This window comes from Dreissena polymorpha, chromosome 12 (assembly GCF_020536995.1).
Source record: "Dreissena polymorpha isolate Duluth1 chromosome 12, UMN_Dpol_1.0, whole genome shotgun sequence".
NCBI lineage: Eukaryota > Metazoa > Mollusca > Bivalvia > Myida > Dreissenidae > Dreissena > Dreissena polymorpha.
This window is the reverse complement of record NC_068366.1, coordinates 54,528,977-54,543,292: the sequence shown is the minus strand read 5'-3', so window position 1 is coordinate 54,543,292 and position 14,316 is coordinate 54,528,977. Positions and strand designations below refer to the sequence as shown.

The window sequence follows — 14,316 nt, the reverse complement described above, 5'->3', positions numbered from 1 at the left end:
GATACGTGCATAGGGAGTCAGCAGCCGACATTTCATCCCATGGATACACAGCGTGGTGGAGGGGATATGGGTTTAGGAGGTCAACAGACGACATTTCATCCCTTAGATGCACAGCCTGATCAAGCGGATACGAGGTTGTACATTCAACGGACAACATTTCATCCTGACGTTACACCAACTACACTGGAGAACAGAAATACACATGCGTTACATTATCCAGTCGATACCAGTCATCTGACAGAGTGTGAAGAGTGTGACGGGGCCAGCTGTGATCAGATTCATAGCTTGGTGGTCACGTGTAAGACGACAACGCCGGGTACATCTGCTTCAACGCAGACTACAACTCTGCGTACACCTGCTACCACGCAGAAGACAAGGCTTGGTACACCTGCTATCACGCAGACGACAACGTTGGGTACACCTGCTACCAAGCAGACGACAACGATTGGTACACCTTCTACCAAGCAGACAATGATGGGTAAACTTTCAAACAGTTCAGCTCCAAACATGCAGACCACAGCGCTGGATACAGCTTTAAGCAATTCAACTCCAAACACGCAAACCACAGAGCTGCTTGCACCTCCAACCAAGCACATTGTGATACCCACGCATCTCAACATGCATCCAGCATCTACACAAGGCATTTCATCAATTACTCACAGTACGCAGCCTGGTGTTGATACGACGGTAATGCCTTCGTCGTCATCCACGACAAGGAGGATCACGACACCTCTCGGCCCAGGACACTACACCCTGCTTCAAGTAGCAACCCAGTGCGCAGTGGGCATGGAACCGACATATCCTAGCAGCGCCAACGGCAACCACGAGCTCCGGCGATCCGGCGAGAAATGCATCGAGCGACCAGACAAGCCTCTCCTCTGCAGAGATAAGCGAGCGGACAGACGGCGGATTGAAAACTGAGAAGATCTCAGTTTCATGGTCGCCGCAGAGTTTTCAGGGGGCAAGCTTTCACTCATGTGACAAGAGCATGTCCGATTTCAGCTCGTCGTCCGACTCCAAGCACTTGTCCGGCTCCGAGAGCGAAGATCATAAGCCGAACGTGTTGTCCGAGAAGTCACGTGGCGATAGTCCGACGGTCAGCTCTACGGTGACCACTTCTCACCAAGATTCCCGCGGGTCACCGCCTGCGCAGCGTAAGCCGTACCACCACCTGAGCGTCGGAGCCGCGCCCGTCTGCTTCGACTTCCGGTACACCATGTGCGCGGATGTCAACATGAACATGTACCCGCATGCACAGAGAGCACCGGTGGAGCAGACGTACGAGGCGGCTGCCAAGTTGCTTTTCATGTGCATGCAATGGACACACAACCAGGCCAATCGTAAAACTCAATCCGTTAGAAGTGCTATGTGGAAGCAAAACTGAGAGAAACAAGTGATGAACATTGTGATTAAACATGTGAGAAACAGCGCTATAAACAGTTTATGAACAATGTGCTTAACATGTGATTGATACTTATGTGATACAAAGTGAACTTTCAAAGACAGTGCAATCTATTCTGGGGTTTAGGTGATTAATCGATACTTTGACAGTAATTGAGATAACTATTTTGACTAATAATTTGTTCTTCATGTATTTTTGTTGGATTAACATTTTGATCAGACTCATTGATATGTGTTGCTTAATATTTTTGAGGCCCCCAGAATGTCGCGGTTTTGGCGCCGTAACGCTGCGCCAATTTTTGTTACGTTGTTTGTAAGTAACGTCATTTCCTATTACATGTATTATGTTATTATGCCCCCCTTCGAAAAAGAGGGGGTATATTGCTTTGCTCATGTCGGTCGGTCTGTCGGTCCGTCCACCAGGTGGTTGTCAGACAATAACTCAAGAACGCTTGGGCCTAGGATCATGAAACTTCATAGGTACATTGATCATGACTCGCAGATGACCCCTATTGATTTTGAGGTCACTAGGTCAAAGGTCAAGGTCACGGTGACCCGAAATAGTAAAATGGTTTCCGGATGATAACTCAAGAACGCTTAGGCCTAGGATCATGAAACTTGATAGGTAGATTGATCATGACTCGCAGATGAACCCTATTGATTTTCAGGTCACTAGGTCAAAGGTCAAGGTCACAGTGACCTTAAATAGTAAAATGGTTTCCGGATGATAACTCAAGAATGCTTAGGCCTAGGATCATGAAACTTGATAGGTAGATTGATCAGGACTCGCAGATGACCCCTATTGATTTTGAAGTCACTAGGTCAAAGGTCAAGGTCACAGTGACCCGAAATAGTAAAATGGTTTCCGGATGATAACTCAAGAACGCTTAGGCCTAGGCTCATGAAACTTGATAGGTAGATTGATCATGACTCGCAGATGACCCCTATTGATTTTCAGGTCACTAGGTCAAAGGTCAAGGTCACGATGACCCGAAATAGTAAAATGGTTTCCGGATGATAACTGAAGAACGCTTATTCCTAGGATCATGAAACTTGATAGGTAGAATGATCATGACTCGCAGATGAACCCTATTGATTTTCAGGTCACTAGGTCAAAGGTCAAGGTCACGGTGACCCGAAATAGTAAAATGGTGTCCGGATGATAACTCAAGAATGCTTATGGCTAGGATCATGAAACTTCATAGGTACATTCATCATGACTGGCAGATGACCCCTATTGATTTTCAGGTCACTAGGTCAAAGGTCAAGGTCACAGTGACAAAAAACATATTCACACAATGGCTCTCACTACAACGGAGAGCCCATATGGGGGGCATGCATGTTTTATTGTTAGTTGAATTAAAGCAACGAACCTGAACGTCTTATTACTTACAAAGTCTTTATATTGGTCATAATTGACTGTGAGACCCCCCCCCCCCTGATGAACACATCTCTTGATATAATTATCATTTCTTACCTGTTCTAATTTGTGAATGCTAGTTTTCATTAAATACCAGTGGACTTATGTCCATACACACATGATGAACTCTGGCTATGATCTCTTTGATAAACCACAGGCCTTGGTTGTCAGTGATGTCTGACTTGGTCATTTTTGACTGTCTACAGGCCCCCCACCCCCGGTTGGATTGGACAAAATCCAAGGGAAGTAACAAAGCTTTAAAGGGAGATGATGTCTATACCTGCAAAATGATAAATAGAAATTTTATTTCAAAGTGGCGCAGTAGGGGGCATTGTGTTTCTGACAAACACATCTCTTGTTGGGTCACAAGGTCAAAGGTCAAGGTCACTGTGACCTCTAAAAAAAAATTCTGACAAGCTTTTGCATCCGAGCGTTGCTGCAGTGCTCTTGTTGATTTCTCTGACAACTTGGAAAATGGCTCAGATCGGTGAAACACACTTTTTAGCTCACCTGATTGCTCAGGTGAGGTTTTAGGATTGGTCTTTGTCCGCCGTCCGTCCGTCCACATTTGGTTTGTAAACACTCTAACATTCACATTTCTCAAGCATTCTTTATCAAAGTTGCTGAAAGATCTCAGTCAATTTTGATAATGAGCAAAATCACATAATTAATGCCATAATTATTGCCCTTAGATTGTCCACATTTTCTTAAAATTATAAAAAAATCCTTGTAAACACTCTAGAGGTCACAATTTTGTTTCAGATTTTATGAATCTTGGTCATAATATTTATTTTTGTAAGCAAAGTTTGATGTTTGGTTAGGGGGGTCAACTCAAAATAAAGGTAACCAGGTTAAATCTTACAAAAACAAAAACACTCCATGCGCCAGAGTTTTGGTTCAATAATAACAAAACTTGACCAGAATGTTTGTCTGTGCAATATCTAGGTAAAGTTTGACATTTGGTAAAGATTGAATGAACCGACTCCTCTCAGGTGAGCGAACTAGGGCCATCTTGGCCCTCTTGTTTGTGATTGCGTTTTGTCCGTTGTCTGTCGTGCGCCGTCAACATTTGCCTTGTTAACTCTCTAGAGGCCACATTTATTTTCCAATCTTCATGAAATTTTGTCAAAAGATTGGTCTCAATGATATGTTGGATGAGTTCGAAAATGGTTATGTTTGCTTGAAAAACATGGCTGCTGAGTGGTGGGGCATTTTTCCTTATATGGCTATATATGGCTATAGTAAAATCTTGTTAACACTCTAGAGGCCACATTTATTGTCTGATCTTCATGAAACTTTTTCAGAAGATTCATCCCAATAATATCTTGGACAAGTTTGAAAATGATGCAGGTTGGTTGAAAAACATGGCCGCCAGGGGGCGGGGCATTTTTCCTTATATGGCTATAGTAAAACCTTGTTAACACTCTAGAGGCCACATTTATTTTCCGATCTTCATGAACCTTGTTCAGAAGATTTGTCCTAATAATATCTTGGATGAGTTCAGAAATGGTAACCTTTGCTTGAAAAACATGGCTGCCAAGGGGAAGGGCATTTTTCCTTATATGACTACGTGTACATGTATATATGTTTTTAGTAAAATCTTGTTAACACTTTATTGTCAAATCTTCATGAAACTTGGTCAGAAGATTCATCCGTATAATATCTTGGACAAGTTCAGAAATGATGGTTGAAAAACATGGCCACCAGGGGGCGGTGCATTTTTCCTTATATGGCTACAGTAAAACCTTGTTAACACTCTAGAGGCCATATTTATTGTCAAATCTTCATGAAATATGGTCAGAAGATCTGTCTTATTGATACCATGGATGAGTTAGAAAATGGTTACGTTTGTTTGAATGGATTAGATGCATACCAAGGAGTGGGGTATTTTTCTTTATATGGCTATATATGGCTATTGTAACATCTTGTTAACACTCTAGAGGTCACATTTATAGTCCGATCTTCATGAAACTCGGTCAGAAGATTCATCCCAATGATATCTTACACGATTTCAAAAATGATGCCGGTTGGTTGGAAAAAAAATGGCCACCTTTTGGGCGGGGCATTTTTCCTTATATGGCTATAGTAAAACTTTGTTAACACTCTAGAGGTCACATTTATTTTCTGATCATCATGAAATTTGGTCAGAAGATTTGTCCCAATGATATCTTGGATGAGTTCGAAAATGGTTTTGGTAGCTTTAAAAACACGGCCACCAGGGACGGGGCATTTTTGCTTATATGGCTATATATGGCTTTAGTAAAACCTTGTTAACACTCTAGAGACCACATTTATTGTCCAATCTTCATAAAATTTGGTCAGAAGATCAATGATATCTTGGATGAGTTCGAAAATAATTATGTTTGCTTGAAAAACATGGCTTCCAATGGGCGGTTTTTTTTATCCTTCTATGGCTATAGTAAAATCTTGTTTACACTCTAGAGGCCACATTTACTCTCCGATCTTCATGAAACTTGGTCAGAAGATTTATCCCAATAACATCTTGGAAGAGTTCAAAAATGATGCCAGTTGGTTGAAAAACATGGCTGCCAGGGGGCGGGGCATTTTTCCTTATATGGCTCTAGTAAAACCTTGTTTACACTCTAGAGGCCACATTTATTTTCCGCTCTTTATGAAACTTGGTCAGAAGATTGTCCCAATAACATCTTGTTATCTCAGCGACTTTGGGCCTTTCAGGCCCTCTTGTTTTAGTATTATTGCCCTATGTAAATGTGTGTACTTAAATTGTGCTTTTAACATATCACAAAAAGAAAAAGAGGTATCAACTTCATATGCTGTTCTATTTCTACCACAGAAAAGCTGTCAAACCTTACTGAGCCAGTTCCAACAGGGTCTTAGTCAGTTCCAGGCGCTACTGCACTGTTGTCCCCGGCGACCATTGTCAACCACGCCCCACCCGTCTCCACTGCCTGTCCATGCCCTCCACCAGATGGCGCTGGTGCGACAGGGTACTGAGGGTCTCGCAGACATTCTGGATAATGTGCAGGTGGGCGGAGTTGATAAAGGGATCCAATTTAAATGTGTCGTTATGGGAATTAAATTATATTTTAAAATGTATTCTTATTGTTTTTCATGAAGATTAAAAAAAATAATTTGCATAATTAGCCAAATGAGGACATTATGAATTGTATAAAATCAATTTAAAGCTTATTGCTGTTAATTCACAATTTTACTGTTTACTTCATGTATTATGCTTTTCAGTAAAATATATATTTGATTGGTGATAGTGCATTCAACATCATTAAATATATGAATTAAAATAAAGATCACAATGTTTTTCACAAAATTGATCTACTACTTCTTCTGACAAATGTAAATGGTATATTACAAGTGAAAATATTTTTCTATAAAATGTAATAATTCAAAGAAAGCTACAAATATCTTCAATGTGCTGTGTACATGTGTGTCTTTTATACAACAACTTTCACTAGTCTTTTTCCTTGCAGACCTTGATTATTGAGGTTCACCAGGCAAAGCATTATGTGCCAAACAATTCAAGGACGACAGTGTTTGTAAAGTAAAAAAAAAACGAGCAACTTTTTTGTGAAAGTGAATCCTTGACAGGACTTGCATTACTTATCTATTTACGTATATTTGTATTTGTAATTTAATTAGATATTGAATACACTATATTGCAGTTTTCTTTATTAGAAAAAAATAAGAACAATATCATGTTTGTGTTTATAGCAAACTAAACTTATTGTAAAATAAAGACTTGGTTTGCAAGTAAGTGTCAAGCTTCCATATTAGATCATTTGCATACAGTTTATTTAACACATATAATTTTCTCTTAACTGTTTAAAATATGAGATCTTTTTCAGTTCTGACGTTAACAACATTCATGCAGTATTCACCAAGCTGGCATCCATGAAATCCCGTCTGCTTGAAATCATCAAGCTCTTCACGGATCCTGGATCTGAGTCACCAAACGCTTTCACAGAAGTTTTGCACCTCCTGGTTGAAGAAGCAAGCGTCAAGTTGAGCGAGTTCAATACCTGGCAGGAAAGAATGGGATCAAGAAATGATGATGGTGAACCATCGAAAGAAACATTGGGCTGGTTTTCATCGAGGCTTGAAGAAATAATTGCTTCTGTTTTATTGGTTGTTCAAAAACAGAGCAAATCTACTGTTTCTATGGAAACTGGATCTGATGATGTGGCAAAAGAAGAAAATGAAGGTAATTCTATAAGTGGAATAATATAACTAAAGAAATGTATCTTTCTTCAATTCAAGTATAATATTTCAAAATTGAAAAATATTGCAATTTTATCATAGATCAAAAATTAGCTCTTTATTCAATATTGAAACACCATAGTGTGAAAATAGTGCCTAAACTTTGTTGAGTGTATGGAAACTTGCATTTGTACTATTTTTATGCTCCCCCCAAAAAAATTTGGGGGGAGCATATAGTCGCCGCTTCATCAGTGTTTCCATGTGTCCGTCCGTGCACAATTTTTGTCCGGGCTATTTCTCAGCAACTAATGACCGAAATTCAATGAAACTTTATGGGAAGCTTCACTACCAAGTGGAGATGTGCATAATATCAGCCGGTTCTGGTCGGATGATTTTTCACAGAGTTATGGCCCTTCTAAATTTTCCATAAACTGTACATATAGTGCAATTCTTGTCCGGGCTATTTCTCAGCAACAAATGACTGGAATTCAATGAAACTTTATGGGAAGCTTCAGTACCAAGAGGAGATGTGCATAATATCAGCCGGTTGTGGTGGAATGATTTTTCACAGAGTTATGGCCCTTTGAAATTTTCCATTGTACATATAATGCAATTCTTGTCCGAGCTATTTCTCAGCAACTTATTACGGGAATTCAATGAAACTTTATGGAAAGCTTCACTACCAACAGGAGATGTGCATAATATCAGCCGGTTATGGTTGGATGATTTTTCACAGAGTTATGGGCCTTTAAAATTTTCCATTGTAAATATAGTGCAATTCTTGTCCGAACTATTTCTCAGCAACTTATCACAGGAATTCAATGAAACTTTATGGGAAGCTTCACTACTAAGAGAAGATGTGCATATTATCAGCCGGTTATGGTTGGATGATTTTTCACAGAGTTATGGCCCTTTGAAATTTTCTATAAACTCTACATATAGTGCAATTCTTGTCCGGGCTATTTCTCCCCAACTAGTGACTGGACTTCAATGAAGCTTTATGGGAAGCTTAACTACCTTGAGGAGATGCGCATGTTATTAGTGGGTTCTGGTTAGATGATTTATTTAGAGAGTTATGGCCCTTTGAAATTTTTAAGTTGCTAAACCATCCATCGTTTTATTTTGTCCAAAGTTAGGCCCCTCAAGACGTTTCGTTTTATCTGAATATATAGTGCAATATTGTGACAAAAAAAAACTTTGGGGAGCATATCTCGTCTCCAACACTTTCTTGTTCTACTTTGTATTTGTTGGCAAATGTAAAGGTAATGTACATGTAGGCTGAGGTAACTGCCTACATGTATTATAGGTTTTCCTCAGTATGGCTATGAACTTGTAATATTCAGTGTCTATAATAAATAACGGACACACAAAAGTGATTTGTGTGTGTAAAATTCTTTGGATGCCAGTGCCCTTGCTACACTTTGGGGGATTTGGGTCGGGCCCTTAGAGGGGGGAATTTCCCGTCATTTTGGGCAAAAAGGGAATTTTAGAAGATGTTTTCACCAACCATTCAACTCTTAAAATTGCTATATTTTAATGTAATTAAAAAAAATATACATTTAATCAAAGGTTAATAGCACAATACCAGCTAGCAACATATAGGTATAAAAAACAAAACAAATTTGTATTTTTTTTTAGAGGGAGGAATTTTTAGCTGATATTCGGCGGTAAAAAGTGCAAATCGAGGGCCCTGGATGCTGGATACTATGACGTACCCTTTGGGTCAAAAGTACAAAAACGCCAACAGCTAAAAATAGATATCACAGCGGTAACAAAAATGTCACCGCGGTGACATTTTTGTCGCTGTGGTAATAAATTTATCACTGCGGTGATATCTATTTTGTCACTGCGGTAACAATTTTGTCACAGCGGTGACAAATTATGACTGTTGGTATATTTTTATGACTGCTGTTACATTTATTTGTTTGGGTCAGTTTTTAACCAATCATTTTTCCCGTAACAAATCGAGATTTTTTCAACTTTTTAAAAATAGTTTTATATAAATTGCCAGCTATTTGTCACACTTATCAGTTTGAGTAAATAAATGGTTAGTAAATCGTACATTTTATTTGTTAAATTACACTGATCGGCATATCATATGCTTTATCGCAAGTTTATCATTGGGAATCAATTGTTAAAGACATGTGCTATTAATCCGTTATCGCTTGTTTAACATCCACTGCCTTCACGGTATACCAGATTTTATGACACTTATCCGGCTGTAAAAACACGCACTGACGTTGAGGCATAAATTTATTTCGGCCGCATTCTTCAAATAGGAATACAGAAATGTACATACACACAGTATACTTATAAATAAATAGAAAAACAAATAATAAAAAAGTAAGCAAAATCGCATTACTACTTCATAAATAGACATTGCATATACTATATAAATGTAATATCCGTTATATTTTGAAACTTACTTTTTAACTAACTCACATACATTAAACAAAAATCAACGTTTATTTCACTTTGCTATTGTTAATTTTGTTTTTCGTGTATAGTTTATTCAAAACAACACATTTATAATATCGCAGTCAATATTCGCCGATTTGATGTTTTGCAAGACGTTATTTCATTGGTCAGTTTGATTTAGCTCTTATCAAACTCTTTGGGTTAGACAAAATATCACTGCAGTTACAAATATATCACCGCAGTGATAAATGTATTACCCCAGTGACAAAATTGTCACCGCAGTGACAATTTTGTCACTGCGGTGATATCTATTTTTAGCTGTTGGCGTATACGTACTTTTGACCCAAAGGGTACGGCATAGGATACCGTTATATGTTTAGAATGTCTCTGGAAACACTGACCTCATGTACAAGTTGATGACCTGAGAGGCACATAGATGACGACTTTGGGCACACTGGTCTCAAAGTCTTCACAGCTTTACTCTCTTTAAATTGATGTTTAATATCAGTATAGATTGTAACCTCATGTTGTTTAGGCATGGGTTTACTTTTGCTGTTCGATCCAAGATATGAATATCAACTAAAAATAAAACTCCCTCACAACTAAAACATGCCAATGACTGACAACTATAGGAACTTGTACGTTGCTCCTAAATTGTGTCTTATTTTCAGAAGACACTGACATAGAGGAGGGACATCTAGTGAAGCTGGTACATGAACAGCTTAAGCAGGCCACAAACTGTCTACAAGCGGAACAGGTGACATTGCACATGTTTACAATCTTATCTTGTCATAAATAATTTATCACTTATCATGATTGTAAAGGACACTTTGGAAAAAATACCGAGTATGTCAGTAATAGGACTTATGAGGAGCTGATTATTAGGATCACATGAAGTGTGATCACTTGAATATAAGTGATAAAGTTACCAATGAGTTATAATTCTAATTTTTTCATATGTTATTAAGCAACTTTGTACAAACAAGTTCTGAAAGGATTTGCAGGACATTGAAGACTAGAGGGCACATGTTACTAATTTAGTTATGATCAACACAGCATGTATTTAGACCTTGAATGTTTTGGAAGGATTGTATGATGCCAATGGAAAGATATGATTGAAGGGTTATCTTTCTTAGTGGAGGTTTGCATGCAATTTGGTTTAATTAATCTGTTGTAAGTTACATGGATTTTTGCAATAAATGGACCAATCTTGTTAGCTGTTTGGGGTTTGGTTGGTTGATATATAGCTCATTACTAGAGATGGTATATTTGAAGCTGATATAGAAACTAAATATGTTTTGGAAAAATAGTTTTACTGTATTTGAGAGCAATTTGAATTTAATAACATTTTGTTTAACACAGCCATAAAGTTTCGAAATAATTTTGTGTCAGATTCACCATTCACTCCTGAACCTTCTGAAGAGAATCCTATCAGAGCCCAGTTCTGCCTTAACATCGGCCATGTTGGACTCGCTACGACGCGCCATGCCTCTCTTGACTCAGTATCAGGGCATCATGCACCACCATCTTGTTGGTAACGTAGCAACCCAGAGGACCATGGGAAAGCTGTTGTCAGTCCTGCTGGGAGTGTTTACAGACCTTGCAACAAAGGTGTGCTTTGTAAATCTGGTAGATGTTGAATGACAGTACAAATGGAATAAAACCAGGTCTCTTATAACCATCTAATTAATAGCTTGTTAATTAAGTGATGTATGCTTTTATACTGAATGTATTACAATATTGGAAAGAATTGATCTGTTTTGTATGCATGAAGAGTGCTTAGTTATCAATCCACCAGCATCCTGTGAGATGGCAGGGCTTGCTATTGTCTATCAAAAGAGCCGCAGTCTGGAAAAACTGGTCTTAATGCATGTGCATTCCACACAGGCTTTTCAGGACGGACACTTTGTGCGTTTAAGGAGTTTTGTTTAAAGGAAGTCTCTTCTTACAGAAAATCAAATCCAGTGTATGCTTGAAAGGATAGCCTGTTCTTCCCCAAAATTCACTAAATGTTTATGGGCATCATACCTTGGCCAAGAGCCATAACCAGTGATATTTACCCAGTTCCCAGGCAAGCGGTGTTGGTCAGCATGGCTGCCATGTTTCCTATTTGCAGGGTTTCTGTATCCCCCCTGAGCTGTCAGATGAGATGGCGGGCGAGGGAGCCACAGAGTTCTGTGACATGGAAGAAGCTGGTCTTGGGGAGGGAGAGGGAGTGAAGAACGTCAGTGACCAGATAGAGAATGAGGATCAGGTTGGGTTTCTACAAATTGTCCCCTTTGTATAAAATATACCTAAACATGCTGATTCTAATTTATTGAAAAATGTGTGGTAATATTGTATGGTGAATGTGAATTATTTGTAGGAAAATCATAGCAGAAACCAGTTTAACCACTTTGAAAACAAATATCAGAAGAAAAAAAATGAATTTGTCTAATTAATATTTACCTATTATTTATCTGACGAAAGCAGTATTAGACTTGTATTTGCCATGCTAATCCTAAATTTGGATTGGTCATTTCTTGTAGTGGGTGTGTTTTTCATTGGATGAGTTTGTAGATATATTGACAAGGATCACTGTGTAAGGCTATCAAATTGATGGGATTTTGACGGATATTAATGAGTCAATTTATAATTGTAAATAGATATTGCAAAACCTTGTTGGTGTGAGATTTAGGAGTGAAACAGTTATACAATTACAATATTTTTAACTATGTATTGATTTCAACCTTCTTAAAATGTATAAAGATGTAAATTTTAATAGCTTAGGAGAGAAACAGTCATAAATTACAATATTTGTAGGTATTGAATAAATTACAATATTTGTAGGTATTGATTTTAACTTGCTTAAAATGTATAAAGATGTAAGGTCTAATAGCTTAGGAGAGAAACAGTCATACATTACAATATTCGTAGGTATGTATTGATTTCAACCTACTTAAAATGTATAAAGATGTAAGCAATACTAGTTGTTCTCCTCTGTATTATCTAACTGACCATGCTAGTTGTGCTGTCAAATCCAACTGGTAATAACATTAATTGGTTTCCTTAATGGGCAATATTCAATAAAGATGCATAATAATTACAGGTTACCTAATGTTGATGTCACATTTATATTATGATAACAAAAATTTACAACTCTGGCAATGTCTGTATGTGCTTCTAGCTTGATGAAGCCAAGAGACCTGAAGACCACAAAAAGGAGGACCCGTCCAACCAACCAGACGTCAAGTCTGAAGAGAACGCTATCGAGATGACAGATGATATTGATGCCAAGGTGCAAGATCTGGAAGACGTGGACAAACAGGACGATGATGACGAGGATAATGAAGGTTAAGTAATTTAAAAAATAACAAGGAAATGTAGATTAAAACTTCTTTTACTAAAAGACAGACGATTGGTGTAATTTAATCTTGCCCAGACACTCATTAATTATTATATTGATGAAAACCATTCCAAAACAAATGCATATTTTGCCATTCAAATACTTGCTTAGCAGTAATGTCTTTTATATAAGTGGACCCTTGTCTAAATACTATAAGGCCTGAACATATCAGCCACTTTCTTGAAAAACTGGTCTTTAATGCAAGTGCTTAAAGATTTCTCGATTAGAGATTATATAGCCTGTGCAATCTACACAAGTGAATCAGGGACGACCCTTTCTGTTTTTATGAAGTTTTTATTTAAAGAAAGTCGTCCATTATTAGCCTGTGCATACTACACTGGCTAATCTGGGATGACACTTTACACACATGCATTTAGACCAGTTTTCTCAGAACAAGGCTCTTATCTTCTTGGTACTGACAGGTGATGAGGAGGAGATAGACAAGCAGTTGGGGGACCTGGGTGATGAGGATGCAGAGAAGCTTGATGAACAGATGTGGGGCAGTGACCAGGAGGAGGAGGAAGAGCACTCTGAGGTTGGTAGGGTAGTGTAGGTTACACATGATTGATATCGCATGTTTTGCTTTTTTTTTACACTGCTAATGTTTTGAGTTTGTTGGATTAAACAATACAGATGTAGATCAATAATTTAGGTTAAAAAGGGGTGGCATGATTTACCCAAATACACTCAAAATACCCAATATACGCTCGAAATACCCTAACCTGCCCAAATTATGAGTATTTGGTAGAGCTCACACAGGTCAAAAATATTCTTCAGGTCGGCGGGTCAAAATTTAAATACCCGAGAAAATTCGGGTCGGGTCAGATAATACATAAGTTAATTAAAATAAAACTGAATTGATTGTCATAGCATGTTTTAGCGTTCTTAAATATTCAACTGTTTGTCAAGTATATTGTTGAGAATATTATAATTTTAATTGTTGTGATTTAATTAATTATGAATGAAATACTTAACTGCCTTTAACTATTAGGTTTACACAACGTTGTTGAACTTAATCAATAAATGTTAGTATTACTTGGAATAGAGATCAAAAGTGCATGTATAGGAAAAACAACCCGTCAAGCAGAAAAAGCTTGTCTTATTTTGAGGAGAGAAGCCATAATAACTTTCACTGCAAGCTCTAACTGCCTTTTCTACGTTGAAGTAGAAATATTTTATAATACATGTTTCTTTTTTTTTTCAACGTCTCCATTTTGGGATGTGAATAACAAATGAAACTCGACGTTAATGCTTTTGGTGCATCACTTCTATTCATTTATGAATATTTGTAATAACAACACTGCTTAATATAAAAGATGTTTTTTTAATTCTCTTGTTTAAAAGAGATGATCTGACTACACGTTTAACATGTAATTTTGTTCTTTGTTGCTTGCGACCCGAAACAGTATCGTTCGCAAGAACTTTGACCCGGATCCGCGGGTATTTTTTTGACCCGCAGATTCGGGTTTTTTCGGGTACCCATTTGAGCACTAGTATT

General features: G+C 37.9%; 1 protein-coding gene across 1 annotated transcript in view; it reads left to right on the top strand.

The window, feature by feature from the left end:
* Positions 1–14,316, top strand: part of LOC127852622 (midasin-like) — a 115,475-nt gene that overhangs the window by 68,573 nt on the left and 32,586 nt on the right. The window contains exons 27-36 of the mRNA XM_052386574.1: positions 195–890; positions 1,003–1,354; positions 5,637–5,828; positions 6,289–6,359; positions 6,664–7,019; positions 10,105–10,190; positions 10,826–11,044; positions 11,550–11,687; positions 12,600–12,765; positions 13,241–13,353. Of these exons, the coding sequence (XP_052242534.1) occupies positions 195–890; positions 1,003–1,354; positions 5,637–5,828; positions 6,289–6,359; positions 6,664–7,019; positions 10,105–10,190; positions 10,826–11,044; positions 11,550–11,687; positions 12,600–12,765; positions 13,241–13,353 (2,389 nt within the window). The remainder of the gene's footprint in view (positions 1–194; positions 891–1,002; positions 1,355–5,636; positions 5,829–6,288; positions 6,360–6,663; positions 7,020–10,104; positions 10,191–10,825; positions 11,045–11,549; positions 11,688–12,599; positions 12,766–13,240; positions 13,354–14,316) is intronic.